This window comes from Pseudozyma flocculosa, assembly GCF_000417875.1.
Source record: "Pseudozyma flocculosa PF-1 unplaced genomic scaffold scaffold00014, whole genome shotgun sequence".
In the NCBI taxonomy this organism is placed as follows: domain Eukaryota; kingdom Fungi; phylum Basidiomycota; class Ustilaginomycetes; order Ustilaginales; family Ustilaginaceae; genus Pseudozyma; species Pseudozyma flocculosa.
Genome location: NW_006920882.1, coordinates 305,986 through 332,818, shown reverse-complemented (window position 1 = coordinate 332,818; position 26,833 = coordinate 305,986). Strand labels below are relative to the sequence as shown.

The 26,833-nt window shown below is 66.6% G+C and overlaps 12 protein-coding genes across 12 annotated transcripts in view; 7 read left to right on the top strand and 5 right to left on the bottom strand.

Moving 5' to 3' along the window:
- PFL1_04375 (uncharacterized protein) overlaps positions 1–952 on the top strand; it is a gene marked incomplete at both ends in the record, with an annotated part of 1,788 nt that extends 836 nt beyond the window's left edge. Inside the window, 3 exons of the mRNA XM_007881901.1 lie at positions 46–378; positions 485–601; positions 738–952. Coding sequence (XP_007880092.1) covers positions 46–378; positions 485–601; positions 738–952 — 665 coding nt within the window. The remainder of the gene's footprint in view (positions 1–45; positions 379–484; positions 602–737) is intronic.
- A 602-nt stretch (positions 953–1,554) lies between these two features.
- On the bottom strand, positions 1,555–2,684 carry PFL1_04374 (uncharacterized protein; the record flags this gene model as incomplete). Its single annotated transcript, XM_007881900.1, has 2 exons — positions 1,555–2,028; positions 2,577–2,684. 2 exons carry the CDS (start codon positions 2,682–2,684, stop codon positions 1,555–1,557), a joined length of 582 nt encoding a protein of 193 aa, XP_007880091.1.
- Positions 2,685–4,050: 1,366 nt separating this feature from the next.
- On the top strand, positions 4,051–5,890 carry PFL1_04373 (uncharacterized protein; the record flags this gene model as incomplete). Its single annotated transcript, XM_007881899.1, has 5 exons — positions 4,051–4,135; positions 4,252–4,312; positions 4,453–5,389; positions 5,497–5,717; positions 5,836–5,890. 5 exons carry the CDS (start codon positions 4,051–4,053, stop codon positions 5,888–5,890), a joined length of 1,359 nt encoding a protein of 452 aa, XP_007880090.1.
- A 156-nt stretch (positions 5,891–6,046) lies between these two features.
- Positions 6,047–7,916, bottom strand: PFL1_04372 (uncharacterized protein; the record flags this gene model as incomplete). The annotated part of the gene is made up of 3 exons (XM_007881898.1): positions 6,047–6,396; positions 6,517–7,203; positions 7,310–7,916. The coding sequence occupies 3 exons, from the start codon at positions 7,914–7,916 to the stop codon at positions 6,047–6,049; spliced, it is 1,644 nt and encodes a 547-aa protein (XP_007880089.1).
- A 1,361-nt stretch (positions 7,917–9,277) lies between these two features.
- PFL1_04371 (uncharacterized protein) lies at positions 9,278–10,225 on the bottom strand (the record flags this gene model as incomplete). The annotated part of the gene is made up of 1 exon (XM_007881897.1): positions 9,278–10,225. The coding sequence occupies one exon, from the start codon at positions 10,223–10,225 to the stop codon at positions 9,278–9,280; it is 948 nt and encodes a 315-aa protein (XP_007880088.1).
- A 593-nt stretch (positions 10,226–10,818) lies between these two features.
- Positions 10,819–11,955, top strand: PFL1_04370 (uncharacterized protein; the record flags this gene model as incomplete). The annotated part of the gene is made up of 1 exon (XM_007881896.1): positions 10,819–11,955. The coding sequence occupies one exon, from the start codon at positions 10,819–10,821 to the stop codon at positions 11,953–11,955; it is 1,137 nt and encodes a 378-aa protein (XP_007880087.1).
- Positions 11,956–13,242: 1,287 nt separating this feature from the next.
- On the top strand, positions 13,243–14,592 carry PFL1_04369 (uncharacterized protein; the record flags this gene model as incomplete). The annotated part of the gene is made up of 1 exon (XM_007881895.1): positions 13,243–14,592. One exon carries the CDS (start codon positions 13,243–13,245, stop codon positions 14,590–14,592), a length of 1,350 nt encoding a protein of 449 aa, XP_007880086.1.
- A 423-nt stretch (positions 14,593–15,015) lies between these two features.
- On the top strand, positions 15,016–17,154 carry PFL1_04368 (uncharacterized protein; the record flags this gene model as incomplete). The annotated part of the gene is made up of 3 exons (XM_007881894.1): positions 15,016–15,714; positions 15,822–16,508; positions 16,636–17,154. The coding sequence occupies 3 exons, from the start codon at positions 15,016–15,018 to the stop codon at positions 17,152–17,154; spliced, it is 1,905 nt and encodes a 634-aa protein (XP_007880085.1).
- A 1,414-nt stretch (positions 17,155–18,568) lies between these two features.
- PFL1_04367 (uncharacterized protein) lies at positions 18,569–20,059 on the top strand (the record flags this gene model as incomplete). The annotated part of the gene is made up of 2 exons (XM_007881893.1): positions 18,569–18,870; positions 19,144–20,059. The coding sequence occupies 2 exons, from the start codon at positions 18,569–18,571 to the stop codon at positions 20,057–20,059; spliced, it is 1,218 nt and encodes a 405-aa protein (XP_007880084.1).
- Positions 20,060–20,338: 279 nt separating this feature from the next.
- PFL1_04366 (uncharacterized protein) lies at positions 20,339–21,466 on the bottom strand (the record flags this gene model as incomplete). Its single annotated transcript, XM_007881892.1, has 2 exons — positions 20,339–21,052; positions 21,137–21,466. The coding sequence occupies 2 exons, from the start codon at positions 21,464–21,466 to the stop codon at positions 20,339–20,341; spliced, it is 1,044 nt and encodes a 347-aa protein (XP_007880083.1).
- A 1,234-nt stretch (positions 21,467–22,700) lies between these two features.
- PFL1_04365 (uncharacterized protein) lies at positions 22,701–23,093 on the bottom strand (the record flags this gene model as incomplete). The annotated part of the gene is made up of 2 exons (XM_007881891.1): positions 22,701–22,765; positions 22,928–23,093. 2 exons carry the CDS (start codon positions 23,091–23,093, stop codon positions 22,701–22,703), a joined length of 231 nt encoding a protein of 76 aa, XP_007880082.1.
- Positions 23,094–24,180: 1,087 nt separating this feature from the next.
- PFL1_04364 (uncharacterized protein) lies at positions 24,181–26,187 on the top strand (the record flags this gene model as incomplete). Its single annotated transcript, XM_007881890.1, has 2 exons — positions 24,181–25,621; positions 25,760–26,187. The coding sequence occupies 2 exons, from the start codon at positions 24,181–24,183 to the stop codon at positions 26,185–26,187; spliced, it is 1,869 nt and encodes a 622-aa protein (XP_007880081.1).
- Between the last annotated feature and the right edge of the window lie 646 nt (positions 26,188–26,833).

Sequence of the window (26,833 nt, the reverse complement as noted above, 5' to 3'; positions counted from 1 at the left end):
CCGCCGCCACCGCCACCGCCACCGCCGCCGCCGCCGCTGCTTCAGGCCACCTCATGGCCAACATCAACAAGGGCCTGCTGCACCGCGCCTTTTCCGTCTTTCTCTTTGACCCGGTCTCAGGCAAGCTGCTGCTGCAGCGCCGCGCCCCCGAAAAGATCACCTTCCCCAACATGTGGACCAACACCTGCTGCTCGCACCCGCTTGCCATCAAGGGCGAGCTCGAAGAGACCGCGCAGATTGGCGTCAGGCGCGCCGCCCAGCGCAAGCTCGACCACGAGCTCGGCATCCCTGCCGCCCAGGTGCCCCTGGACGACTTCCAGTACCTCACCCGCATCCACTACCTCGCCCCCGGCGACGAGACGTGGGGGGAGCACGAGAGTGAGCATCGCCGCCCGCGGCGACGCAGCCACGCAACGACGCAGCGAGAGGCCAGAGCTTGGTACGCTGACACGCCCACTCACTCCCCTCTGCCTCCTGCCGACAGTCGACTACATCCTGTTCATCACTGCCCAGGTGACGCTCAAGCCCAGCATGAACGAAGTCTGCGACGTCAAGTGGGTCTCGCCCGAGGAGCTCAAGGCGTTGATGACCGAGTTGGATCGTGAGTGCCCTTCCTGCCTCGCTCCTGCCGTCCTCCTGCCCCGCATCTGGGACGACTCACCGCTGCAACGGTCGCGAGCTCACACTGCCTGCCCGCCTTCCTCTGAACCGTCTCTACCCGCTCTGCGCCCGCGCAGCCGAGGCCTTCACGCCGTGGTTCAAGCTGATCGTGGAAAAGTTCCTCTTCCCCTGGTGGGCCGAGCTGCTGCAGCGGAGGACGTCGAAGCCCGTCTCGGGCACCGCGGCGTCGGCGGCGGCGGCGGCGGCGACGTCGGCTCAGCAGGGCGAGGGCGTCTGCGACGCCAAGTCGCTCGCCGACCTCCAGCAGCACGTCATCCACCGCATGCTCTGAGGCTGGGCGCTTTGCTGCGTTCAGCCGCTGTAGAAGATGGGTCGAGGGTGTGGCATAGAAGAAGGAGAAGACGAAATCGATCATGCGGTATACCCCCTCACACCGCCATCCGGCCTTTGTCGCGTCGAGGTGCGCATGGTCGCCCGACTCACCCAGTCGCCGGTGCGGCCAATCCAGGCCCTCGGCCAGCGTCGCAGCCGAGTCGGATGACCGGGGCCCGTGGCAGACTCGCGGGGGTCGCAATCACCAATCAGCACGACAAGAAGCAGTCAGGCAGGGGCGGGCGGGCAGGCAGGCAGGCAGGCAGGCGGGCAGGCAGCATGGCTGGGATAATCTGTGGGATTTTTTGGCGTCTCTCCTGCGAGGGAAGAGCTCGGGCGTGTTCCCGGCAAAGGACGGATCACTCGGGTGGCGTATGTGTGTGTGTGTGTGCGTGGTGATGCGTATGTGCAGGCGTGTGTGCGTAGGCGCATGGGGAGGAGGTCGGGTGAAGGATGGATGGCATGGCAAGGGCGGCGGCCAAGAGAGGGTGAGAGGGACAGGAAAGAGGAGCGAAAGAGGGAAGGAAGGTCACGGGGATGGGCAGCGGCGGGGGTGCGCGCTTACTCCTCGGCCTTGACGATGCTCTCCTTGCCGGTGCAGTAGATGCCGTCGAGGAACTTTCGGATGTCCTTCTCCTTGACCAGGCAGGCGCCGTGGAGGAGCGCGGCCGACTGCGAGACGAGCTCAATGTCGTTGCCCTCGACCAGGACCTGGTCCTTCTGCGCCTTGTCCTCGTAGATGGTGACGCCGTCGAGCATCTGGATGTGTCGGACCCGCTTCTCGCCGAGGAAGTTTCGGATCTCGCACGAGCGGTTGTCGCCGGCGATGATGATGTTGATGGGGAAATGCGCGTAGACGGCGCGCATCTTGTACTGGAAGCCGACCGTGACGCCCTTGATCATGTTCGCGACGGTGGCGGCACCAGTGCGCAGGCAGGCGAGGTGCTTGCGGCCTCCGTGCCAGATGATGAACTTGACCTTGTCACCGCTGGGGCTCTTGACCAGGCGCACATCGAGGTTCATGTGCTTGAGGTGCTGTTGGTAGGAGGGGGGTCGTCGCAAAGAGGCCAGAGGCAAGCGGCAGAATGGGTCAGCTCCTTTGGTTCACGATGGACGGGCGCGCGGACATCAGCTTGACGACCGCCCACCCCAACGCCATCCGTGCCATCTCCTCCCAAGTCTCTAAGACTCGAGGCCGTGTCGCCGTCATGCAGTCTGGCCGAGACTGGTCCCCAGCTGCCGTGGGACACCAGGGCCACCTGCGACCATCGGCCGAGGCGTTCGAGCTTTCCTTGTCCTAGGCGGACACGCTTGCCCTCTGCCTTCAAGCAGCCTGTCCGGATCCAACCGACTCCCCGACGTCGCTGCAGCCCGCTTCGACCGACCTGCGCCCTGCCCTAAACGGGGCAGCAACTGCGTGGCGCCCTGGTCTGCCAGCCGTCACCGACGAACCGAACCGCCCTCGTCCGCTCCTGCCCCTATATCCTGCATCCTGCGCCGCTGTCCAACGCGTGCAGCTGGCTCCCTCTAGACCCAATTTGCCACGGGACATCCTCCATGGTCAACTGGCGCTCGATGCTAACCTTGGTGAGCGTGCCGCGGGGTCCCTTGACGGTGAAGACACGGGAGTTGATGGAGACCGTGACCTCCTTGGGGATGGCCAGGTCAAGGTCCTTGTAGATCTGCAGCATCTTGAATCTGTTTGTCCAATCGATCGAAGCGATGAGAGGAAGATGGCGATTGCGATGCGGGCGTTGGTGGAAAAAGGGAAAGAGGAGCGCAGAGCGGACAGCAGAACGAAACGGGGTCAGCCTGGCTGATCCTGGCTCAAATTTTGGGCAGACACGAGTCCGGCTGGCTGTGGCTGGCTGGCTGGCTGGTTGGTCGATTTGGTGGACTGTGATTGGCGGTGGTCGGGCGTCGATCGACTGATCCAGCATATCCCGCCCACGGCTCTGATGGACGCCGCTCGGAGCAGCCTGGCTCTGCTTCGATGGAAAGCCCTCGGTCGAAGGCCCTTGGTGTGCTCATGCTCGTGCGCCTTCTCCTTCCATTGCAGCAATCCACCGAGTTCGCCGCTCAGCGACCTGATGCCTTCTCCAAGCGCTCGCAGGGCAGCTGCGACGGCAGGCGAGCGCTGCGATTGATGTCGAGTTTCCGCCGCGGTCCATAACGTCCTCCCCTCCTCGCCCAGCGGCGTCGTTCCCCCCTGGATCACAGCAATGAGCTACGTGGTGGTAATGACGCTGTCGCATACCGCGAGTGTGGCCCTGCTGGACATGCTGAATCGTCGTCATCGTCGTCGCTGATACCGTATCGAGAGCCGAGACGCTCCACGCCGTCGGGCCGGGTCAAAGGGCGGATGCAGTACCGGTCGGATCGTTCCAGCGTCGCCGTGTCGTGTCGTATCGTCGTCGATGGTCGCTACGGCAGCAAGCGATGCAGCAGGGGTCGAAGATACTAACCTTGAGGGTGAGGGGGTGGCGAGGGTGACGGGTAGGGTGCGGCGGGAGGGAGCGACAGAGACGGTGATGGCGACAACGTCCTTCCTCGCGCTGGCAGCCAGGCGGGCGGCCGGGCGGCCGGGCGGGCACGGCTGGGCCAACTGGCGGGGCCGCCCTGCAGGCAGCTGCTGCCTTGTCAGCCAGCCCTCGCCCAGCCAAGACGGGGCCTGGACATGCGAGGCCAGCGCCTCGCCCTATCGCTCTCGCCCGCCCGGCCGCCCGCTCGCTCCAGCTCGGCTCCTCTCTCGACCTGGCCATCGAGAAAAAGTTTCCAACTGGGCTCGGCCGAGGCCAAGCTTCAGCACGTGATCAAGAGTGGAAAATCTCGAAATCGAATTCCATCATCATCGGGCCCGGGCTCATCGGGACTGTAGCCGATCTGGATCGATTCTCGCACGGTCCTTCTCCACACGGCCGCCGCCGCTGCCGCCGCCGACGTCGCACTGCCGAACACCTTCGCGCCTCCGACCCTGTCACACTCTGCTCAACCCCCTCGCCGCCGCTACACGACGCCGCCGCCGCCCACGACGACGACGACGACGGCGACGACGAGATGCCGTCCAACTATCGCCCGCTGACGGGCAAGTCCAAGGCTCGATCCGCGTCCGCCGTCGAGGTCGCTGGGCGCGTCCTCACAAGTGCGTGTCAGCGCCGCTTGCGCAGTCCCACGGGCGACGTCGACCAAGGGCGACGATGGCGAACGCATGTGACTGACCGCCTTTGCCTGCTTGCTGCTCGTCCTTATGTCCTTCAGTCTTCAGCGCAGGCTTTGTAGCCGTCGCCGTCCTCTGCTCATTTGGCACGCCCAGCTCATCGTGAGCATCCTGGCGGAGCCGCTCACCGCGACCCCAAGAACACCCAGCGGCCTGGCGATGATGTGCTGACCGCCCTCGCCCTCGCCCTCGCCCTCGCCCTCGCCCTCGCCCCTGTCCTCTCCCTCTGACCGCCCCGCCAGATCTCTACGACCACAAGGCTGGAAGCTACCGTCGATACGCGCCGGGTCGAGCGGTGCGCGGTGCGACCCCTTTGCGCAGCCAGGCTACGTCGAGTCGCCGCACAGCGCCGGCGAGCTCGCGTCGTGGCGCACCTTCGACTCGTCCTGCCCGCCCTCGGACCTGTTTGCCAGGCTGGTATCGACGCTCGGCCACCGTACCTCTGCGGATCCGAGCCAGATCGCGCCGCACCTGTCGTCCGATCTCAAGAGCTCGCCGGACTCGGAGCGCATCGCCGCCATCGCCGGCAACCGCACCGTGCTCCTCATCGGCGACCACCACGTCGACCGCACGCTGGTCGAGCACTTTTGCACCCTCGTCGGCAGAAAGGCGGTCAAGATCGACCGCGCGCATCCCTGGGGCGACGCACTCGACGCCGCGGCCAAGAGCAACGGCCAGGCCACCGCCGTCGATGCCGACGTGGCGCTGGCCCACTTCTGCCACGTGCCCGAGTACGACCTGCTGTTGACGTCCGTCTATTCGTTCGGCGCCGACCACGCCGAGACGTGGAAGTCGCAGCGCCTCTACAACGCGCCCACGCGCTTCGAGTCGCGCATCACCGACCTCTACCAGCCGCTGCTGGCCGCCATGGCCTCGTCGACCTACACGTCGCCCGCGCTGCCCAAGCCCCGGCTGCGCCGCGAGCCGGACCTCGTCATCTTCAACTCGGGCCTCTGGGACCTGGCCAGGTGGGCCTCGGACGACATCGACAGCGGCGCAAGCCTCATCGACAACCTCAGCGAGCAGCGCATCCTCTGGTGGCGCGGCCGGATGGTCGACATCCTCACCGCGCTCCGAAAGACCTGGAAGCGCTCGCGCATCGTCTGGCGAAACACCCACTTCCCGCTCGCCAGCGAGGCCAACACCGTCGAGTGGTTCTTGGGCACCGAGGGCGCCGTCGTGAGTCGCCCGTCCCGCGCCGGGAGCTTCGAGATCCGTCGCCTCGCATCGCCGACTGACCCGCGACCTCTCGACCTCCTTGTCTTCGTCCCGCGACACCTCGACAGAAAAAGAACCACCCGCTGTATCACAGCAACCGCATCTCGCAGCTCAACAACGCGCAGCGGTCCCTCCTCGAGCCGCAGGGCGACGACGTGGCCAAGGGGTACCTCGACAGGTCGGCACGGATGCCAGTCGACGTGCATGGCGTCGACTTTGCCAACCTCATCCTCGGACAGGACCAGCACCAGCTCGACCCCCTCACCCCGAGCCTCAGCCCCGCTGGATCGTGAGTGTCGCGCGCTGGCCCGGCCACGACGGTCCCGCCGGAGGAGTGTGCTGACCTTTGCCTTTCCGCCCCGTGCCTTGCCGCCCCTCGTCGATGTATGGCCCCCTGCGATGCGCAGCATCTTCGCCGAGCTCGTCCTCTGGAACCTGCAGGCGGCCGTCGAAGGTCGGTAGACGTGGCGCGGCGGAGAAGCAGCAGCATGCGGGCCGTCTCGAAACGGCTCAGTCTCGTGGAGAGAAATGGACAAAGACGAAGGAAAAATGGCCTCATGCAAGGCAGGTGCAGAGCCATTACCGAATGCCGCTCAAAACAAGGAAGAATGCTCCGGTCTACTGCCGCCGCTCGAGGACGTCGCCCGTGCCGTCGTGCTCCGCCTCCCTGATGCCACTCTTCTTGAGCGCCTCGCGCTTCTCCTCCGGAGCGTAGATCCGCGCCTCGTGGATGCGCGTGCCGTCGGCGAGGATGCCCAGCTTGCGGATCACGAGCCACGCGGGGACCAGGCAGATCGCCCACTGCGCCATATTGATCCCCGCCACGGCATCCAGCCGCAGGCCGGTCGAATTGACGCCGTACGATACGGCCTGTCCAGCCGACTCGATGCCGCGGACGACCGAGGCGATGCGCACGATCTCGCCCGGGTCGTCGTTGATGTGTCCGATCAGGAAGTAGACGTACTCGTCTGTCCGGCACAAGGGCGAGAGCGAATATGGGGCAAAGCCGGAGATCGAGAGCGAGTGTGGCGGCGGTCAGAGGCTGTCTTTCCCGCCAGCAGACCAAGCAGCCGACGAAAGACACTCACACATCATGTTGAAGCCGACCTGGAGGAAGATGTACAGCGCGAAGCCGCGCCCGTAGCCGTCCGAGGTCCAGTCGAGGGTGGGCTTGGTCTCGGTATACTCGTGCATGATGTAGATGGCCCAGATCCAGAGGCCGGCCTGGAGCGAGTAGACGGCAAGGAAAGCGCTCTTGGCGCGAGTGTTGATGGCGGGCCGCTTCCAATCGAGGTAGAAGCCAAGGGCGTAGTTGCACAGCGACGCGCAGACGGCCGACAGGAGCGAGCCCAGGGCGCGCGAGCGCACCGTAAAGTGGATGGCGGCGTAGGTGCCGATGAGGGCCTCGGACCAGGTGCCCTGCCAGATCATGGGGAGCAGCAGGAGCACCTTTGGGCTCGTCACCGTCTTCCACATCCGGCAAAGCTCGTTGCGCGTGCTCGTGTTGATGTTGAGGTAGACGGGCGTCTTGTCGGTGCGCTGCACCCGGTGCGGCGGGCTGAGGAGCATGGCGCAGAAGGGCGCCAGGCACTGCAGGATGACAAAGACGAGGTACGTGTCGAGCGAGATGCTGCCCGCTTCGCTGTTGTTGGCGTTCAAGCTGAGGTTGATGATGCCGCCGAGCAGCTGACCCAGGACGCGAAACATGAGCCAATAGGAGATGTACCGCGCCTGTCTCCTCCGTTCCGGGTAGGCGAGGATGATGGCTCCCTCAGCTGCCGGCGGTCGAGTGGGAAAGGTGAGAGGAGGAGCGGAGCAAAGGCGGTCAGCGACATTGTCGACGGCTCGCGCGCGACGAGGGGCGCGTCCGGTGCGGCTCACCCGACCAGAAGACGCCGGCCGAGACGCCGCAGCACGCGGCACCAAAGATCACGAGCCACTGCGCGCCCGTCTTGGAGTTGAGGTAGAGTCCGGCGGCGTAGGGAGCGTAGCCCATGGTGCCAAAGATCAAGGCGAACTTGATCGAGGTGACGTTGACGAGGGCCGAGGTAAAGGCGGCGGTGAGCACCATGAGACCAAAGGTGAGCGAGTTGGCGGCATTGACGGTCGAGACGTTCTGCGAGCCGCCGGCACCGAGCGCCGCGAGGGCGCCCCAGAGGCCCGGCGAGAGGAAGCTGCACATGCCGAGGATGGTGGCCTGGGTAAAGGTCGAGCGGAACCAGGAGCGCTTGCCCGTCCAGGCCACCTGGGCCGGTGGCGGCCGGTCCCCGAGGCCCAGCAGCTCAGAGATGCCGCCGTACTTGTTGGAGTAGGACGGCGCCTGTTCGTCGCTCGCGTCCTCGCGGGATGGCGTGTCGACGAGCGACTTGTGGTCGACGCTGCTGCTCGAGGCGTCGACGTGGGGCGAGGTGGGAAGGACATCCTGAACAGACGTCGCCGCGCCGCCGCCACCACCGCCGATCTTTTCGTCCTTGTCGGGCGTTGTCATGGCCAGCTAGGGGCGTGGTTCGTAAAGCGGGTGGCACAGATGGGCAAAGGGTGATGGAACAGCGCTCTGGCGGTCCGCGAAAGCGATGAACGGAGGAAGGCGAAGGAGGAGGAGGAGAGGGACGAGGGCCACGCCTCTGCTCGATGAGCAAGCTGCGTCCTGTCTTATAGAGAGCGAGGCGCTAGACGAGGCGGGGCCGATAGGAGGCCGGCCAGACGCATCAAAGGCGTCTTGATTATGGCGCCTTAGCGAGATGGGGTCGCAAAGCACGCACTAACGCACGACGCTTGTCGCCTGTCGCCTGTTGGCCACGAGGTGGATGCGTGGGGGACGAGGAGCGGGCCGGAGGAGGCGGCAGCGGCGCCGGACGACTGGATCTCGAGGGGGCAGCTGTCCCCGTCTGCTTGCCTCGTTTAGCCCAATCCGGCCAACTATCGACAGCATGACCAGGAGAGAGGGCCAAGCTTTTGTCCCCTGGATCAGAGCGCTCATGCTCCGCTGCGTACACGTACGCGTGTCGGCTGACCATCAAGTAGCGTGATGAGTTGTGGCGAGGCGTGGCGTAGCGTCGGCCTCGTGAGGGCTGCGAGACCAGGGAGGATCTGCTCGTTTGGTCCGCCGTGCGGCGTTGGCCTGCCTACCCTGTGTGCCATCGTGGATCGCTCCGACATCTGAGCGGGAGCGAGAGCCGTAGCCGAGGCCATCGACAGCCGGCCCCCGCCCCCGGCCTCTGCAGCGAAAACGCTCCTGCCTCCGAGCTCATACCACTACTGATATCGATGAAATGGCGCTGAGAGAGGAGGGTGACTCGAAGTGCCGGTGGGTAGGTACAGACTAAGACTGCGCGAGAGGACGACGGCCATCGCGGTGCGGCGAGGCGAGGGCATGGCTCGCGGTATTGGCCGGCGACAGCGACGGCCAGGACAGGCCGAGCACGTCGTGGCCCCCCGTCCTGACACCATTTCTGCGCGCAAGCATGTGATTGGCCTCCCCCGCACTGCGCCCCAGCGCGTCGCATCACGCAAGCTAAGATGCCTTTCCGCGACCTGCCACGGGCCCGCAGTCGAAGGCCGAAGGTGGCCGCTCGCCGCGCGATAGGTCGGTTCGGCGGGGCTCCTTTTGTTCTCAGCCTCGTGCCGCACGCCGCAGCGATTCCCTCCGCTGAGGGAGGATGCGCTTATCAGATCGCCGCATGTCAGGATCGCTTCGACGGCCTCCTGTCGTCGCGTGGACCCACGGCAGAGACGCAGACAGACCGGATCAACGAAAAGGTATCTTGTCTGAGCGAGGAGGCATGAAGAGGCAAAAGGACGATACACAAAGGTCGAGGTACGAAACTCGAGATGTCCTGCGACGCCGGCCTAGAAGAGGAGGCCGCCGAGGAGCATTCCGCCCGCCAGACCGCCGAGGATGGGCATGCCGCCCATGCCCATGCCGCCACCGCGCGCGTACGGGCCCATGGGGCGCGAGTAAGGCCCGTAGCCGCCGTACGGCCCGTTCATGGTCTGGTACGGGCCGTAGCCGAGCGACGGGCCCATGCGGAAGGCGCCGGGCGGCGGTGGCTGGGCAAAGATCTCGCGGCCCTGCTGGTCGCGTCCGAGGAACTGGGGCTGGCCCGTCTGGGCGGCGCGGATGAGGGCGTTGCGGATCATCTGGTGCTGTTCCATGGCGCGGCGCTCGGCGGCCTCGCGCTGCCGGCGCTGCTGCTCGCGCTGCTCGTGGGTGGTGCCCGTCATCTTGTCCTTGAGGGTGCGCCCGAACTTCTTCATGCCCTTTGGCTGCTGAGTCGAGGCCGACGCAGACGACGAGGAGCCGGCGGCAGCGCCTACACCACCGCCACCGACCGCTGCGGCGCCGAGGTGCGGCTTGCCAGACGACGAGGATGGCTTGCCCTTGGATGCGGCGCCGAGGTGTTGGTGCTCGTCGTCGTCGTCGTCGGTCTCGGCATGGACGAGGTTCTCGCGCTCGAGGCGCTCGCGCTCCTTGCGCACCTCGTCTGGGTGCTCGCGCTGGAACTGGTCATCGTCAAAGGGGTGGACCCAGATCGAGCGCGGAGGGTTGGCCTGCGTATCGACAAAGAAGTTGTGGTGCGACTCGGGGTCCCACTGGCGGATCCAGCCCTTGGGCAGCGGGCGCAGCATGTCCTCCATCGAGCGACGCTCCTCGGCGACGCTGGGCGCAGAGAGCAGGCCGCCCGACGTGGTGGCAGCGGTGGCCGCCGACGACGTCCCAGCGGGCTGGCTCGAGGGCTGCGCCTTGGCCTGGTCGTACGATGGCGGCGCCTCCTGTGGCTGCTGCGAGGACGACATTGTGAGGTTGCCTGCGGTTGGAGGTGTTGGTCGGGGCAAGGAAGGGGGGCCAAGTGGCGGTTGAGATCGGTTGCCTCTGTGAATAGGTTGTGAGAGTGAGAGTGAAAGCGAGGGAGGGAGAGAGAAGGATGGATGGATGGTGGTAGTGGCAAGGAAAGGGCCACCGCATGGCGCCGGATGAGCCAAGCCAGGGCGAGACAGCTAAGTCGACTCAGGGGGTCCCCTGGCTTGGCGCGGCGGCCGTCGAGCGTGGTTGTGGTCGTCGTTGTCGTCGTGGCGGTGCACGCAGGCGGGTGACGTCGGCACTCGCCGATGTGGAGGGATGAGGCGGGCAGGCAGGCAGGCAGGCAGGCTTTATTCAGTCACCCGACTTCCGAAGTGACAAAGGGGGCGGCCCACGCGAGCCACCGGCCATAGCTTTGCCCGTCGGGCCGGACCCCCAGCCGGCACCCTGGCACAGAGGAGCTGGAAGACTCCTCTGCTCTGCTCTAGCGGGGCTTTTCACAGAGGCCCATCCTTGCTCGCGATCTTCCCTTGTAGACCACCACGCCTTCCCACGGATCACACAACGCCACCACTCTGCCACGACATCGATGGTATCTGCGATCGCGACCGCAAACACGACAGCCGCTCCTCCCTCGATGAAGGCCGAAAACTTTGTCGAGCTGATCCGGCTCGAGGCCACCGACGAGCCCAACGTCTTTCTCACCTGCTCGTTCCCGGAGAAGCAGGGCAACTCGGCCGCCATCGCCTACGGCGGCTGCACCCTCGCCTTTGTCGTCCAGGCCGCCTACAAGACCGTCGAGGGCCGCAAGGGCCTGCCGGACTTCAACATCTACTCGCTCAACGGCAACTACCTCGGCCCGGCCCTATCGGATCGCCGCGTCAGGCTCAAGGTCGACATCGTCCGCGACACCCGCACCTTTGCCACCCGCTTCGTCACCGCCTACCAGACCTGGGACAATGGTCAGGAGCGATCGTGCTTCGCCGCCCTGATCGACTTCCAGGCGCCCGTCCCCAAGCCCGCCGAGCCCCTCAAGGTCCCCTACGCGCCCTTTTCGGCCAGGCCGAGCACGATCGTCCAGCGGCCGGAAGACGTGCCCAGCTGGCGGGACGTCATCGACGAACGGGTGCGCACCGGCGGGCTGACGCCGCAGCGCGCGCGCGGCATGCTCGAGATGTTTGAGCTCGGCATGCGTCTGGGCGAGAGCCGCCAGGTGCCCACCAGCATCCACTACCAGAACATGATCGGCAACGACACGTCAAAGCCGACGACCCAGGACCACCTCGCCCTGACGGACCGCGTCTCGGTCGACTGGTTCCGGTGCCGCGTCGACCTGGGGCCCTCGTCGTCCGCCCTGCCGCCGCCGCCGGGCGGCAACTCGCGCGCGCTGCCCGTGTCGGCCAAGTCGGCCAACGCCTGCTTCCTCGCCTTCACCATGGACGCCGCCATCGCCTTCATCCCCGTCACCTACTCCAACATCCCGCTCGACGCCGTCGGTGCGTGCTCGTCGCTCGATTGCGCTTTCCGCTACCACACCGAGGCCCCCGACATGAACAAGTGGCACCTGCGCGAGATGAAGACCATCTGCGGGCAGGCCGAGAAGACCTACTCCGAGGCCAGGCTGTGGGACGAGGAGCTCGGCATGGTGGCCACCATGACCCAGGCCTCGATCCTCCGCAGCCCCCCTCCGCCGCCGCCGGGCAGGAAGGAGCAGGCGCGGCTATAGAGGCGTCGGTGCGCTCCACGGCGCCGAGCATCGTGATCCTAGACCTGTACCATAGACGGCACTTCTGGCCCCGAGATGTTCTCATTCAGCGATTCGGCGATGCAGCGAAGAGGTGCGGGCTGGTTGGGCCGGAACGCGGCCGTGCAAACTGGCAGTCTCGAGCGAAGCGTGGCCCTGGCCTTGTCAAGTCGAAGGACGTTGCTGGCGAGGACGACGAGAGAGGGGCCAGGTCGGAGTGAGGCTGCGCCCGATGACATGGCCGCCTGCATGTACCGCTCTTGCACCTCTAAAGGACACCTTTCCGTGCCAAACAGCCTCATGTTGGCAGAGGTTGGCGGGGGCAGCTTGTTGCAGATGATACCTTAAGAGGCGGGGAAGAGGGAGGCGGCCACCTGCTACATGGTCTGCCCGCTGCTGGCCGTCCGTCCCAACGTCTGCAGCACCTCAGCCTAGTCTTGCACGCTCAGCCAGCAGCCAGCAGCTTGCTTGCCCTCATTCTATCTGTCAACGTCACGTAGGCTGCTGCCTGTGCTGCCTGGTTTGGCCTAGCGGTGCGCAACAGTTGGGCGGGCATGAGTCTTGTCAAGCCATGCAACACCAAGCAGATGGCAACAGGCTAGGACACCTGGTGTTGATGGCTTGAACCAGTGGCCAAGCTGCTGTCCTTTGAGCCCAGTCAGCGGGGAGGCCTCATCTGTGTCTTGTCAGGCGCGGTCAACAGCCCTAGCCTCCGTTTCAACATGGGGGCCCGCTGGCCGACTTCGGACTTGGAGCTCGCTCGCTGGACTGCAAGCGCGGCCGAAAAAGTGCGGGGGTGGATGGACCCTTGCTCGCTGAGCGGCTCTCACGGCAGGCTTTGGCCGCTTGCTTGGCTCGCTTGCTCGTTGCCCCACCTGTGGCAGCCGTGCGCTGGGCGTGGCGCCGCAAGACGACGACGAGGACGAGGCTGGCTTTCAGCTTGTTCCCCGCAAGCGGAGCTAAGGCCTGCCTGGCCTGCCTGGCCCCCCGGCCCACCTCGCTCGCCCTCGCCCTCGCCCTGCCTTGCCCTTGCCGCGCCCAAAGGCAGGACGTTCGGGCCGCTGGCTCGCTCACCCGGCCTGGCTCCTCACCTCGCCGTCACGCTGCTGCTACATAAAGCCACCCTCCGCCGCGCCCAGCGCCATCCTTCTTCGACCCATCCACCACCTCCCGACTCCTTCCCCTGCTCCCGTTGTAGCCGCCACGCTCTCGACTTCCCTCCCTCGCCTCTGCACTCACCCTCCCTCCCATCCTCAACCCCTCGCAACCATGGCTGCACGAAAGGCTTACGTCGTCGGCGTCGGCATGACTGCCTTCACCAAGCCCGGCGACAAGGACTACCCCGCCCTGGGCCTCGAGGGTGCGGTCAAGGCTCTGATTGACGCCGGCATCACGTACGACTCGGTCGACTACGCCACCGCGGGCTACGTCTACGGCGACTCGACGTGCGGGCAGCGCGTCCTCTACCAGCTCGGCATGACGGGCATCCCGATTGTCAACGTCAACAACAACTGCTCGACGGGCTCGAGCGCCTTTGCCCTCGCCGCCAACGCCGTCCTGGCGGGCCAGGCCGAGTGCGCGCTCGCCGTCGGCTTTGAAAAGATGGCGCCCGGTTCGCTCAGCTCGGCCTTTACCGACCGCGCCGCGCCCATGGAGGGCACCATGTCGCAGCTGTTTGAGATCGAGGGCGACAAGGAGTACGAGGTCGAGGACTTTGGCCCCTTTGCCGCGCGCATCTTTGGCGCCGCCGGCCTCGAGTACTGCGAGCGCCACGGCGCCACCTGGGAGCACATTGCCGAGATCGCCGCCAAGAACCACCGCCACTCGGTCAAGAACCCCTACGCCCAGTTCCGCGTCGCTCCTTCGGCCGCCGACGTGCTCAAGGCGCGCAAGATCACGCGCGAGGTGACGCTGCCCATGTGCAGCCCCACCTCGGACGGAGGCGCCGCCGCCGTAGTCGTCTCCGAGGACTTTGTCCGCAAGCACGGCCTCGAGGACCGCGCCATTGAGCTGGCGGGCATGGGCATCGCCACCGACTCGATCCGCCTCTACGAGGACCGCTCGCGCATCGAGCTCGCCGGCGCCGACATGTCGCGCCGCGCCGCCCAGGCCGCCTACAAGCAGGCCGGCGTCGGCCCGCAGGACATCCAGGTGCTCGAGCTGCACGACTGCTTTGCGCCCAACGAGCTCGTCACCTACCCGGCGCTCGGCCTGTGCGCCGAGGGCGAGGCGCACAAGCTCGTCGAGCAGAAGCTCAACACGTACAACGACGGCGGCAAGGGCTGGGTCGTCAACCCGTCGGGCGGCCTCGAGTCCAAGGGCCACCCGCTCGGCGCCACGGGCCTGGGCATGATCAAGTACATGGTCGACCAGCTGCGCGGCGACGCCGGCGCCCTCCAGGTCAAGAACGTCCAGCACGCCCTCACCCACAACATCGGCCTCGGCGGCAGCTGCGTCGTCACCATCCTCAGGCGCCCCTCGTTCTTCAAGGCCGGCGCCTCGAACTCGGCCAAGCGCTTCGGCTACAACGCCGGCGACCAGGTCAAGACCATCACCGAGGAGGACCTCAACAAGGTCAAGAGCAAGCAGTACAGCGACTACCTGCCCGCCGACCTCTGAGCGGCTCGGCCAGGCGATCCCGCGCCGCGCGCGCCCCAGCGCCGCCTCGCCTCGTCTCGCCCCGTCTCGGCCTCTGTCCCATCCCCCCCGCGTGCCCGTCCCATCCGACGCTGGCCGGCGAACCTGTACCATACATACGATTATCTAGGATATCATCCATGACCGCGAATAAAGCGAATCGGGGACAGCGCATGGAGCGACAACCCGCGAGACGCTGGCTGACCGTGAGAAGCAAGCTAAGCAAGGCTTGGCTGGCCTCGTATGGCGAGGAAGGTGGACTGTGCGCAGCTGGCAGCCGCCTGGCTGCGCGCCTTTGCGACTCTCCACATTTCGACTCGGTCCGTGCTTGCTGATTCCCGACACCCACCACCTCTCTCTCTCTCTGACGCCTCAACTCCTCCCTCTCCCCTGCCGACTGTGACCATGTCGCACGCTGGCAGCTCGACGGCGACGGCGACGGCGGCTGCTGCATCGACAGCGGCACCTGCCGATCTGTACGACCTGACGCTGCGGACGCACCAGATCGTCGAGCGCTTCCTGAGCTCCAACGGCTACGACGCCACCGCCGAGCAGCTGCGCCGGGATGCGGCCAAGGCCGGCCTCGAGATCCCCGCCACCTCGGCCTCGACGTCGTACGATCCGGGCCTCGACCTCGGCACGCTGGTCGAGTCGTACAACTCGACCCTCCGCGCCGCCCAGCAGAGGCGCCTCAAGGCCTCGCTCGACGCGACCCACTCGTCGCGCTCCGTCGTGGATCCGCTCACCCTGACGCTGCCGGGACCTTCGCAGCTTCCCTTCCGTCTGGTCTCGACGCATCGCACGCTGCATGCCTCCAACATCCTCTCCATCACCCGGATACCCCTGCCCCGGCGCAGCTTCGACACCTCGGCCCGCCCGCCCCGCTTCCGGAACTCGTCCAAGCCGTGCATCGTCACCACCGCCGCCGACAAGCGCATCGTCTTCTCGGACGCAGAGTCCGGCGAGGTCGAAGAGATCCTCGAGGGCGATGGCGACGACGTGCCCGGACACCGGGCGGCGGTGCTGGCCGTCGCGCAGGACCCCGGGAACCCAAGGTGCCTCGTCAGCGCCGGAATGGACGCCAAGGTCGTCGTGTGGGACCTGGTGAGTGGCCGCCGTGCCGTCAGCGCGCCAACATCGAGCCTTGTATGCAAAGGACGAGCGCATCTGACCTCTCCTTCTCTCTCTTGCTCGACGCATCGATATCGCAGATGACGAGGAAGCCGGTGCAGTCGCTCAGCCACCACGCCAAGTTTGCTGTCCGGCTGGCCTTCAGCCCCTCGGGCGAGTACCTCGCGTCGGCCGGCTACGACCGCAAGATTATCGTCTACCGACGTCGCCCCGTGCCAGCTGCGGCCGCTTCTCGACAAGGACGCGCTGTCGATGGATCAGAGGCGGAGGAGGATGAGGACGAGGTCGATGACGACGACGACGACAACGACGACGGCGACGACGACGACGACGACGACGACGAAGAGCACCCGTCGGTCGGCCCGGACGCCTTTGAAAAGGTGTTTGAGCTCGAGACCAAGACCAACCCGGAGTCGATCATCTTTGTCCGCGCCGCGGTGCAGCCGTCGTCTGGCGAGGTGCAGGAGATCGAGGCGCGGGGCGGAGACGAGATCCTGGTCCGCCACGCTCGCCGTCAGCGCACCTGGCTCGCGTTCACGGTGCGCAACGACAGCTTCCTGCACTACCTGCCGCTGCCTCTGTCTGCGGATGCCAGCGGAGAGGGCGCCGGCGCTGCCGTCGAGGCTGGCGCTCAGGTTGACGGGCTCACCGACCAGCTGGCCGCCACAGAGCTTGGCGAAGAGCCTGCCGAGACGACACGCGACTGGCACCTCGTCAGCTTCAACACCAACCCGAACCCGGAGGATCTGCACGTCAGCTACTCGCTCGTGAGTCGCCGTGCCGGGCTTGGCCTCGTTGCGAGCGTTATAAAGGGCAGGAGGGCAGCAGTAGTGACTAACATCACGAGACATCTCTCGCTTCCCTGTGCCGCCTGACCATACCGCGACCGCCCAGCTCTCCCTGTCGCTGGATCCGTCGGGCCTCTACATCTGCGCTCAGACGGGCGACCACACGCCGACCAACCTCAACACGTCGTCGTCGTCGGCGGCCACGGGTCCGCTGTCGCGGCTGCTGCTGCTGCCGCTTCTCTCGTCTCGGCGGGCGGGGACGGTGTGGACGGGGATCGCGACGTCCTCGTACGCGACGCCGCGCCACAGCTGGCTGCCGTCGGGGCGGGGCATCTGGCTCAACTCCGAGGACGGCGTGCTGCGCCTGGTGGACCTCCGGGGCAAGGTGCGCGCCCAGGTGCTGTGCCACGGCCTCGTCGAATCTACCGACGCCGAAGCGGGCTCATCGGCGGCGGCAGCGGTGGCGACGACGACGACCGACGAGGCGCAGAGGGTGGTGTCGTGGAGCCGGGGCGGCAACACGATCATCAAGGACGTCGTGGCCCTCGACGAGCGCAGCGTGGCCAGCTGCGGCTTCGATCGGACAGTCAGGGTGCTCAGGCTCGACGCCGACTGCGCCCTGTAGCCCGCGGTACTTGACCTGCTCGTTTGCTTCATAGAATCCGGCCGATAGTCGATCCGCCTGCGCAGTCGAGTCACGGCGAGGCAGGCGGGGAGAGAGCGGCCCCAGAAAGACGGCTACCGTAGGAAGGACGAGGTGCATGGATGGGCTCGTGGCCCAATGACAGGAGGGCGATGGTGCTTGGACCGAGATAAAGCCCGGCGGGTCCTCGACGACGACGACGACAACGACGTACGGCGTCGACGTGCGGCAAGGAGCCCGTCGTCGGTGCAGCAGCAGCAGCAGCAGCAGCAGCAGCAGCAGCAGCAGCAGGCGGGCAGAACAAAGAGGCATGCCCTCGAGTCGACGACGTACAGGCAGGCCGAGGCGTGCGGCAAGAGCCGTGCAAAGAAGGTCGGGCGCGGGGGGCCGGTGCGCCCAATCAGCGGCCGGCCTGCGAGTTGCCCCGCTCTGAAGGCCGCTCGTTGTTCTTCCAATTCCAGACCGGGCCAGTCCAGTCCAGTCAGGGCCGGCGCTAGTTGGTGCTCGGTGGTGGGCCGTTTGAAAGCAGCCAGACGTCACGTCGTCGCCGCCGCTGTCGTCGTATCCTGCCGTCCTCGCCATCGCTGTGGCGGTCCAGGACGAAGCCCCGTCGTCGATTGCTTCGAATGCCACCCGATAGGGGCTCGGCGTGACCTCTCTTCATTGCAGCATCGTGTCCGAAAGCACTGCGGCTGGTACCGTCTCGAGCGGCCTTTCTGACGGAGGCCGGGTGCGGTCGTGTGGACAAGGGAGAGCGGCAGGCTGGGAGGAGAGGGGTGCCGCCACAGAGGCCGGCTGAATGGGGCCGGCCACCAACAGGCAGGGCGGACGGAGGTCGCCGCCGCCGCCACCGCCGCCGCGCTGCCAGAAGAACCTGCTGGCCTGGCCTGGCCATGCCATGCCTGCGCGCCTCTGGTCCTGCTTGCCTGCAGGAAAACCGGAGAGGCAGGCGGGCAGGCAGGCCGGCAGGCCTCTGGCCCGCTTTGAGAAGAAATGCCGCCCTCTGACGGGCTGGGGCAAGAGCCCAAGGCGGGCGGGCGGGCGGGCGGGCGAGCAAGAAGAAACAAACGAGTCACACCCGGCCAGCCAGCAGCAGCCAAGCCAGCAGCCAGCCAGCAGCCAGCCAGCAGCCTCGAGCCCCCGCCGCCGCCGTGNTTCCCCGCCGGCCATCCCCCCAGGCTCACCTGCGCGCACGCGCGCTCTGCGCCCCACTCAATCCCGAGCTGGCTGAAAGCTCGTCGTCGCCAGCCCCAGCCCAAGCCGGTCCGCCCGCCCGCCCTGCCTGCCTCAAATAGCGACCTTCGCGAGCCTGCGTCTTCCCTCCCGACCCACCACTACCGTTCCCTCACCCCCTGGCATCCTTGCTCGTTCCCACCCCAGACTCTTTCGCTCCACCATGAACGCCAACGTCGCACGCACCGCCCTCCGGGCCGCATCTCGCGGTGTCGCCCGCCGCGCCACGGCCGGCTCGGCGCGATCCCTCTCGCTTGCTGCCACCGCCACCCGCCCCGCGCTCGCCAAGATGACCGCCGCCCCCGCCGCCTCGCGTGGTCTCAAGACCATCGAGTTCACCCAGGGCATCCCTGAGAAGGTCTACGAGCGTGAGGACTGGCCCATTGAGAAGCTCCAGCAGTACTTTAAGGACGAGACCTTTGCCATCCTTGGCTACGGCTCGCAGGGCCACGGACAGGGCCTCAAGTGAGTATCCAGCGAGATGGCGCCGTCGTCGAAGCGGGGCGAGGAAGGAATGCTGTGGCACGCCGCATCGCGGGCGCAGGCATCCAGGCCAGAGGCACGAGGACAGTCCGCGCAGAGGCAGAAGCGGATGCTCCCGCCTCGAGGACAGCGTCTCGCGCCGGCTGCTGGCTGCTCCACCCGCCCGCCTCGACCCTACCGCCAGGTTTTCCCTCTTGCTGACCGGCAGCCCTCTTCTATTGCTCTCTCTCTTCCCCCTGTCACCGCCCCGCGCAGCATGAGGGACAACGGCCTCAATGTCATCGTCGGTGTCCGAAAGGGCGGCAAGTCTTGGGAGGAGGCCATCGAGGACGGTTGGCAGCCGGGCAAGAACCTCTTCACGATCGAGGAGGCCGCGGCCAAGGCGACGACGGCGATGCTGCTGCTGTCGGACGCCGCCTGCACCAGCGTCTACAACTCGGTCAAGGACAAGATGCCCAACTGCAAGACGCTCTACTTCTCGCACGGCTTCCAGGTCTCGTACGCCAGCGAGACGGGCTTCGAGGCGCCCAAGGACAAGGACATTATCCTCTGCGCCCCCAAGGGCTCGGGCCGCACCGTCCGCTCCCTCTTCCTCGAGTCGCGCGGCATCAACGGCTCGATTGCCGTGCACCAGGACGTCTCGGGCAAGGCGCTCGAGAAGGCCACGGCCATGGGCGTCGCCGTCGGCTGCGGCTACCTCTACGAGACGACGTTTGAGCGCGAGGTCTACTCGGACCTCTACGGCGAGCGCGGCTGCCTGATGGGCGGCATCCAGGGCATGTTCAAGGCGCAGTACGACGTTCTCCGCGCCAACGGCCACTCGCCCTCGGAGGCGTTCAACGAGACGTGCGAGGAGGCTCTCATGTCGCTCTTCCCGCTTGTCGGCGAGCACGGCATGGACTACATGTACAAGGCCTGCTCGACGACGGCGCGCCGCGGCGCCCTCGACTGGGCGCCCGAGTTTGAGAAGGCGTGCAAGCCCGTCTTTGAGCGCCTCTACGAGTCGGTCCGCAACGGCAGCGAGACTCGCCGCGCCCTCGAGTTTGGCAACCGCAAGACGTACCGCGAGGACTTTGACAAGGAGACCGACGCCATCGCCGCCCAGGAGATGTGGGTCGTCGGCCACAAGGTCCGCGCCCTCCGCCCCGAGCGCGCCGCCAAGGGCCTCTAAAAGCGTCGTTGTCGCCGCCGTCGGCACCTCGATCCCCGGCACCGTACGCATGTGCGCACTCCAGCCAGCCACCGACACTTCCCCGCTGCCCTCTGTCCTCGACGAGGAGCACGATGTATATTTACGGTTCCCCCTTCCTTCGCTCCTTGACACAATGATACAGCCAGACCAGACAGACAGATACAGAGCCGCACGGCACTGACGATCGCGTGGACCATCTCCGCGTCGGCTCAAGATGGACGCCGCCGCCGCCTCCGCGGCCGCCGCCTTTTATCCCTCCTAGCGACCAGGTCCTCGGGCACCCTCATCCTGCCGGAGCGGCTTGCGAGCGCAGTAGAGGTAGGAGATGTCGAGGCTGCTGGTGAGCTGGAAGCGGGTGAGGACGGCGCTCATGAAGCCGGCCCTTCCCGTCAAGAGGCGCCAGAGGGTGACGTGGGGCCAGTGGAGCGAGGGCCTGATACCGACGAGGTCGCGCTGCGGGCCCGGTTCGAGGCCGGCGGCGACGAGGCCTGTGCGCATCTCGCACGGCGTGACGTACATGCGGTGGTCGTGGGCGTCTGCCTGCATGGCGCGCAGCACGTCCTGGAGCACCCAGATCGAGAGGTAGTAGGAGAGCGGGGTCCGATTGATGGTGTCGAAGGTGACGACGCCGCCCGGTTTGAGGACGCGCGCCATCTCCGACAGGGCGAGGGGCAGGTTGTAGAGGTGCTCGAGGACGTCGGAGCAGATGATGGCGTCGATCGACGACGTGGCCAGCGGCAGCGAGTAGACGGATCCCACCTCGTACCGGATGCGTAGCGGGCCAGGGCCAGAGGCGGCGGTGGTGGCGGTGGCGGCGGCGGCATGCGACCGGGCCACATCGATGGATCGCTGCGACGGGTCGAGTCCGATGACTTCGTACCTCTCCTCCTCGTCGTCCTCCTTCTCGTCGTCCTCCTTCTCGCCGCCGCCACCACCGCCGCCGCTACGTCGTCGCCGCTTCTCTCCTTGCACCTTGCCCACGTCGGCAGCACGGAGACGACGGTAGATTTCCTCGGTAGCGATGCCAGCGCCACATCCGACATCCAACACCCTCACCTTTCCCCTCCCGACCCTATCACCCTCTCCCTCGCCCTCGCCCTTGGCACCACCATTGCCGCCTGCCGCTGCCGCCGCCGCCTCGTCTAGCTTCTGCAAAAAGTAGGCGACGCGGACCGGATTGAGGTGGTGCAGGCCGCAGCTGTCGGACCACCAGTCGAACGAGTCGTCGTCGTAGATGCCGTTGTCGATGTCGAGCGAGCCCTCGGGGATCGCCGCCAGCCGGTCTGGCAGCGGCGTCGGGACGGGCGGCGCGATCCGCAGCAGCGTCAGCACCCGGAACGCGCACGTCAGCAGCGTCGTGGCTGCGTGCGTCAGCGTCGCTTCCATGGTCCGCCGGAGTGGGGTGGAGAGGATGAAGAGGGGGGAGGTTGGACGAGCACGAGGAGGAGGAGGAGATGGAGGACGAGGTGGTGCCCCGATTGAGGGCAGAAGGGGGATGGGGTCAGCGCAGCCCCGACCCTCCACCTCGTCCAGCTCACGTGCCGGACTCGCCTCACGTGCGACCTCGCCGACTTTGATCGACGATAGCGCAACAACGACCAAGGTGAGCCCACCATCCGACCGCACCCTCGACCACCAACCCGGTGTCCATCCGTGTCCCAGTGCAAGTCCCAGCGGCGTACGACGACGCGCGGCCGAGATGTATGAGAACACCGCCGGTCCGGGAGGTCGTTTGGCGGGAGGAGCAAAGTGAATTGGGTCACCTCGAAAATTCACGGTCGCCGCGAGGTCGTCAAAGTGCTCTGACCTCTCCGCCAAACGCGCTCGCCGACCCGTCCCTTCCCTATCAAACGCCACGATCCTCCATATCGACCGGCCCGCGTTTCCGCACCAACATGTAGATCTCCTCGGATCAGGAGCGGCGGGAATGGGTAGAGGCCTGCGATGGCGCTCGTCATCGACTTCCAATGGGGTCGATGTACGCCCGGATCTGGCTCGGATCCGAGAAATCGCCCCCGCGGGGCCCGCCCAACGCGTCCCTCGGTCAGGCCTGCCCAACTCGCCCTCCCCCGTCCCTCCACGACGTCGTCCACCTCGATACGGCAGCGCAATACGATTCAGACGTACAGACACACACAGGCCACGGCGAACAGACGGCGGTCAATCAGAGGGGCTGCGGAACTATGGAAGCTCGCGCGCGGTCCCGTCCCCCATCGCGGCACTCGCCCAGCAGGCGGGGTGCAGCGCATTCGGGCGTCTATGGTTGCAGATGCAAGCAGAGAGCAGCCGGCGGCACGGTCGCTTCTCGGTACTTGGGTTGGCTTGCTTGGATGTTGCTCGGAAGGACGAGCTGCGACTAGAGATACAGTAGTAGTACGTGATGGCGACGGTGGCTGCGAATGGCGGTGGGGGGATGGCGACCGCGGTACGAAGGAGCGATGCTGTGTCAAGACGACAGACAGCCAGGACGCTGAAAAGACTCAACGGCGAGGCGGGCAAAGCGGCTGCGTCGAGGGCGGCGGCGGACGATGCCTCAGCGACGAGCGCAGGGTATCATCGAGACGCTCCGCGCGGTCGACCCTGCGCGTAGAGACGATGTCGGTCCCGCTTGCGAGGGCGCCTAGACGACGGGGTCCTGGACGGGCTTGTTGCCCATGGAGCCGGGGCCGCCGCGGACGTCGAACTCTGCAGCGTGGCGAGGGCGCCGGACAGGGGAGAGAAGGACGAGATGGCAATGGCCGTCAGTCGATGCGTCGCGAGATCGGGATGCTGGCGCTAGACACGATGTGGGCCTCGGCCTTTGCAGCAGTGCGCCGGACCGAACTGCTTGGCTCGAAGGGCACTCACCCTTAGGGTCCTTGCTGGCGACCTGAGCGCGGCCGGCGGCACCACCGACCTGGGGCTCGCCCTTCTCGGCGCGCTTGGCGTTGTCGTCGATGCGCTGCGCATCCTGCTTCTCAATGCCGGCGCCAGACGAGGCGGGAAGCTTGTCGTTGAACGTCTCCTGGTGCATGTTGGGCGAGCTTGTTGTGAGCGTGCGTGCGCTGGGTGTGTGAGAAAGAGTGGGAAGAGAGAGTCTAGCGCGCGAAAGGTGTGGCGGGAGTGGAAGGCAGTTGTGGTGGAACGAGAGGCCAGGAGACGGAGCGGCCGCCCGGGTTCTTATACGCTCTGCCCGGCACCCTCAGTCGAGGCTGGCTGGCTGGCTATCGGTAGGCGACCGTGGAAGCAGGCGGAACGAAGAGACAGCAGAGGTGCGAGATCTCGGGCCCCAGAGCGAGAGAAGACTCGCTGGCTTCGGCTTGACATCAACGCACAGCAACCCACGCCCTGCCGGCCGCACGTCTCCTACCTGTCGATGCGCCAGGCTGTCGGTCAACTGCCAGGCCGAGCCTCTTCCCTTGGGCCGACCTGACTGGGCGACGCAGGATGATCACACGAGGCGGTCGGCAGGCTACCGGTACGGCGCGGTCGGGCGGGCGGTTGCGATCGGAGGGGCGTCGAGTCGGATCGTCGCTGTGCGTGCCGGCGTGCCACCGCAGCCCAGCCGGCCAGCTTGCCTGTGGGCCGAACAGGGCTGCTGGCTGGTCGGTGGACCCGCGGGAGGAGGCGACCACCGGCGAGACCCTGCCGGGCCAGGGCCAGCGCCAGCCACCCGGGCCCACGACAAGACGCCGTGGCTGAGGTGCAGAAGCCAAGGCTTCGCGGGTGGTGGTGGCGAGCTGCCAGAGACGGCGGCCGGCCCAGCTGGCTGACGTCAAAACGCCGTGCATGCGGACCCTGACGGGCTGCAGAGATGATTCATCTGCGGAATCGGGCGAATTCCCTGCTCCCCGATGGATCGACCCGACCCGACGCTGGGGGACGCATCGGCTCCGAGCGAGAATTTTTGCTCGCTGCAGCTGGGTGCATGCGGCTGGCGGCTTCTCGACTTTTTTTCTCGAGGGCCGTGGCTTCTTCGCAGAGGCCTCTGTGGGCTTCCTTCTCCACTGCCCCCCTGCGCCTCCTCGACCCTGCTGCTGGCCGTCTGTCCCACCACACTACCTTCCACCACAGCCTTGACCCTTGCCCAACCCCCGATACCCCTTCCTCCATTAGCCGGCATGGTCGCGACGCCCAAGAAGGCCAAGGCCACCACGCCCACCAAGGCGGCCAACGGCACCCCCGCCAAGGCCACGCCCACCAAGGCCGCCCCGACCTCGAGCACCGCCTCGCCTTCTGCCAATACGCCGAGGCGAAAGACGAGATCCCAGACTGGAGGTCAGCCTAGCCCGCCGCAGCCCCTTCCTTCGCGCTCCACGCCCAAAAAGGCGGTGGCTTCCTCCGGCACCCCCACCAAGAAGGCTTCCCCTTCGTCGCCGTCCGCCTCGCCTGCGAAGAAGGCATCTCCCGCCAAGCCTCGCGCGCCCACTTCGGCGCTCGCCACCGCCACACCCATCAACGCCGAGTCCTCGGACGAGGAGGAGGAGGCGGAGGACGACGACGAGGCAGAGGACGACGAGGCGGTCGACGGCGCATCTGATGCCGAGGACGATGACGAGGAGGCAGACTCGGACTCGGACTCGGACTCCGAGACCGAGGACGGGCAGGATGTCTCTGAAAAGGGACTGCAGAGGCTCATGGAGGCGCTCGGCGACGACGGTCTCACCGAGGACGATCTTCTGGCGCTCCAGGCCGCTCGAGGGGAGCTGCCCGAGGAGGCCGATGACGACGAGGATGACGACGAGGAGGACGACGACGAGGACGACGAAGACGAAGAAGAGGACGAAGACGAGGAGATGATTGACGGCGAGGCTGTCGAGGACGACGGCGCGGAGGACGACGAGGAAGGCGCCGAGGGCGATGAGGAGGAGCTCCCCTCGGTCAAGCCCAACGCCAGCGGGGACACGCTGGCCGCCAGCATCGCGCGGAGCGGACTGGTGCCGCAGGTCGAGTCCGACGACGAGTCCGAAGAAGAGGACGACGACGACGACGACGACGACGACGATGACGAGGACGGCGGCGAGGACGAAGAGATCGCCTACGAGGACCTGCCGGACAACGTGGAGCTGTCCGAGGAGGCGAAAGCGAGCCGGGTGCAGCGGATCAAGGTCAACAACAAGGAGGCGCTGGCGAGCCTGTACCAGGACATCCGGCTCGACGCGCCCGGCAGCTCCAAGATGCCGTGGATCGAGACGATGCGCGTCACCTACGACCGGGTCGTGGCCGACGACGTGGCCGACGTCGACAACGACCTGGAGCGCGAGCTCGCCTTCTACAAGCAGGCGCTGCACACGGCCGTCGAGGGGCGCAAGCTGGTCGAGGCGTCCTGCACGCCGTTCGCGCGCCCGAGCGACTACTTTGCCGAGATGGTCAAGACCGACGAGCACATGGAGCGCATCCGCCAGAAGCTGCTCGACGAGTCGGCGTCGATCAAGGCGTCCGAGGCGGCCAAGAAGCAGCGCGAGCTCAAGAAGTTTGGCAAAAAGGTCCAGGTCGAGAAGCTCGAGGAGCGGCTGCGCAAGAAGAAGGAGATGAACGAAAAGGTCAAGAGCCTCAAGCGCAGTGAGTGTCGACGGTGGCGGCGGCGGCGCGCGTTTATCTCGCCACGGTCCGTCTGTGTTACTCACCACTTGCGTATCCCCTCCCTCCCTCCCCACATCCCTCTGCCTGCGCCCATCTCGGCCGCCCACGCCCCCGCAGAGCACTCCAACGTCGACGAGGGCGACGACGACTTCGACGTGCGGCTCGACGAGGCGCTCGACGACAAGCCGTCGCGCGGCGGCAAGCCCGGCGCCGCCAAGAAGGGCAAGGTGGGCCGCGGCGCCGACGGCAAGGCGCGCATGCCGCGCTCGGCCCGCGACGCAAAGTACGGCTTTGGCGGCAAGAAGAAGCGCTCCAAGTCCAACACGGCCGAGAGCACAAACGACTTTGGAAACTATAGCGGCGGCAGCTTTGGCGGTACCGGCGGTGGCGGTGGCGGTGGCGGTAAAGGCGGCAAGTCGTTTGGCGGCGGTGGTGGTGCAAAGAAGGGCGGCGGTGGACCGGCTGGATCGGCTAGGCCCAAGGCTAAGACGGGCGCGGCGAAGAGGCCCGGAAAGAGTAGGCGGCACGGTTCGGGCAAGCGATGAGAGGCCGACGTGCCCCTTGTCGAAGCCTCCTGTCGTCGTCGTCGCTGCCGGCGTCGTGCCGCGTCGATGTCCCGTCCGTCGTTTTCCCTTTGGTCGCGTGTACCTCTGTGCGACCCATCGTCTCCCCATGTCTCTTCCATCTTTCAGCAAGCATACCGATCTTCATCTTCCCCACGCTGCTCGAGCTGCCATCGTCGTCGACCGGCTCTACTCGGCAGAGACGGGGGTCTGGCCGACGTAATGACTGCGGCTCGTTGGCCGAGCTATCGATCGGGACGGGCTCCGCTCCGGTCAAGGAAGGGGAGGGGAAGCAACGGAAAGGGACGGAATGGGATGGGTTCGAGACGCATGAATGAATGGATGGATGAGCGGGCAGGGGAGCGATGAATGAGACGAGCGAGGCAGGATGGACGCAGAGGCAGTGGGAGAGAGAGGGGGAGAGAGAGAGAGAGAGCGTGGGGCTGGACTGTGACGGCACTAACGTGGCGGGGCGCGGGATTAGAGGAGGAGGGGGGCGCAAGAGAGAGAGAGGAGGGAGGGAGGGGCGGTCGGCTATAGTGACGAAAGGCGTAGGAAGGAGCGTGGTCGTAGAGTCGACCGGGACGGGGGCCGTCGGACGGGCCGGTAGGTCGGGAGACCGCGGAGG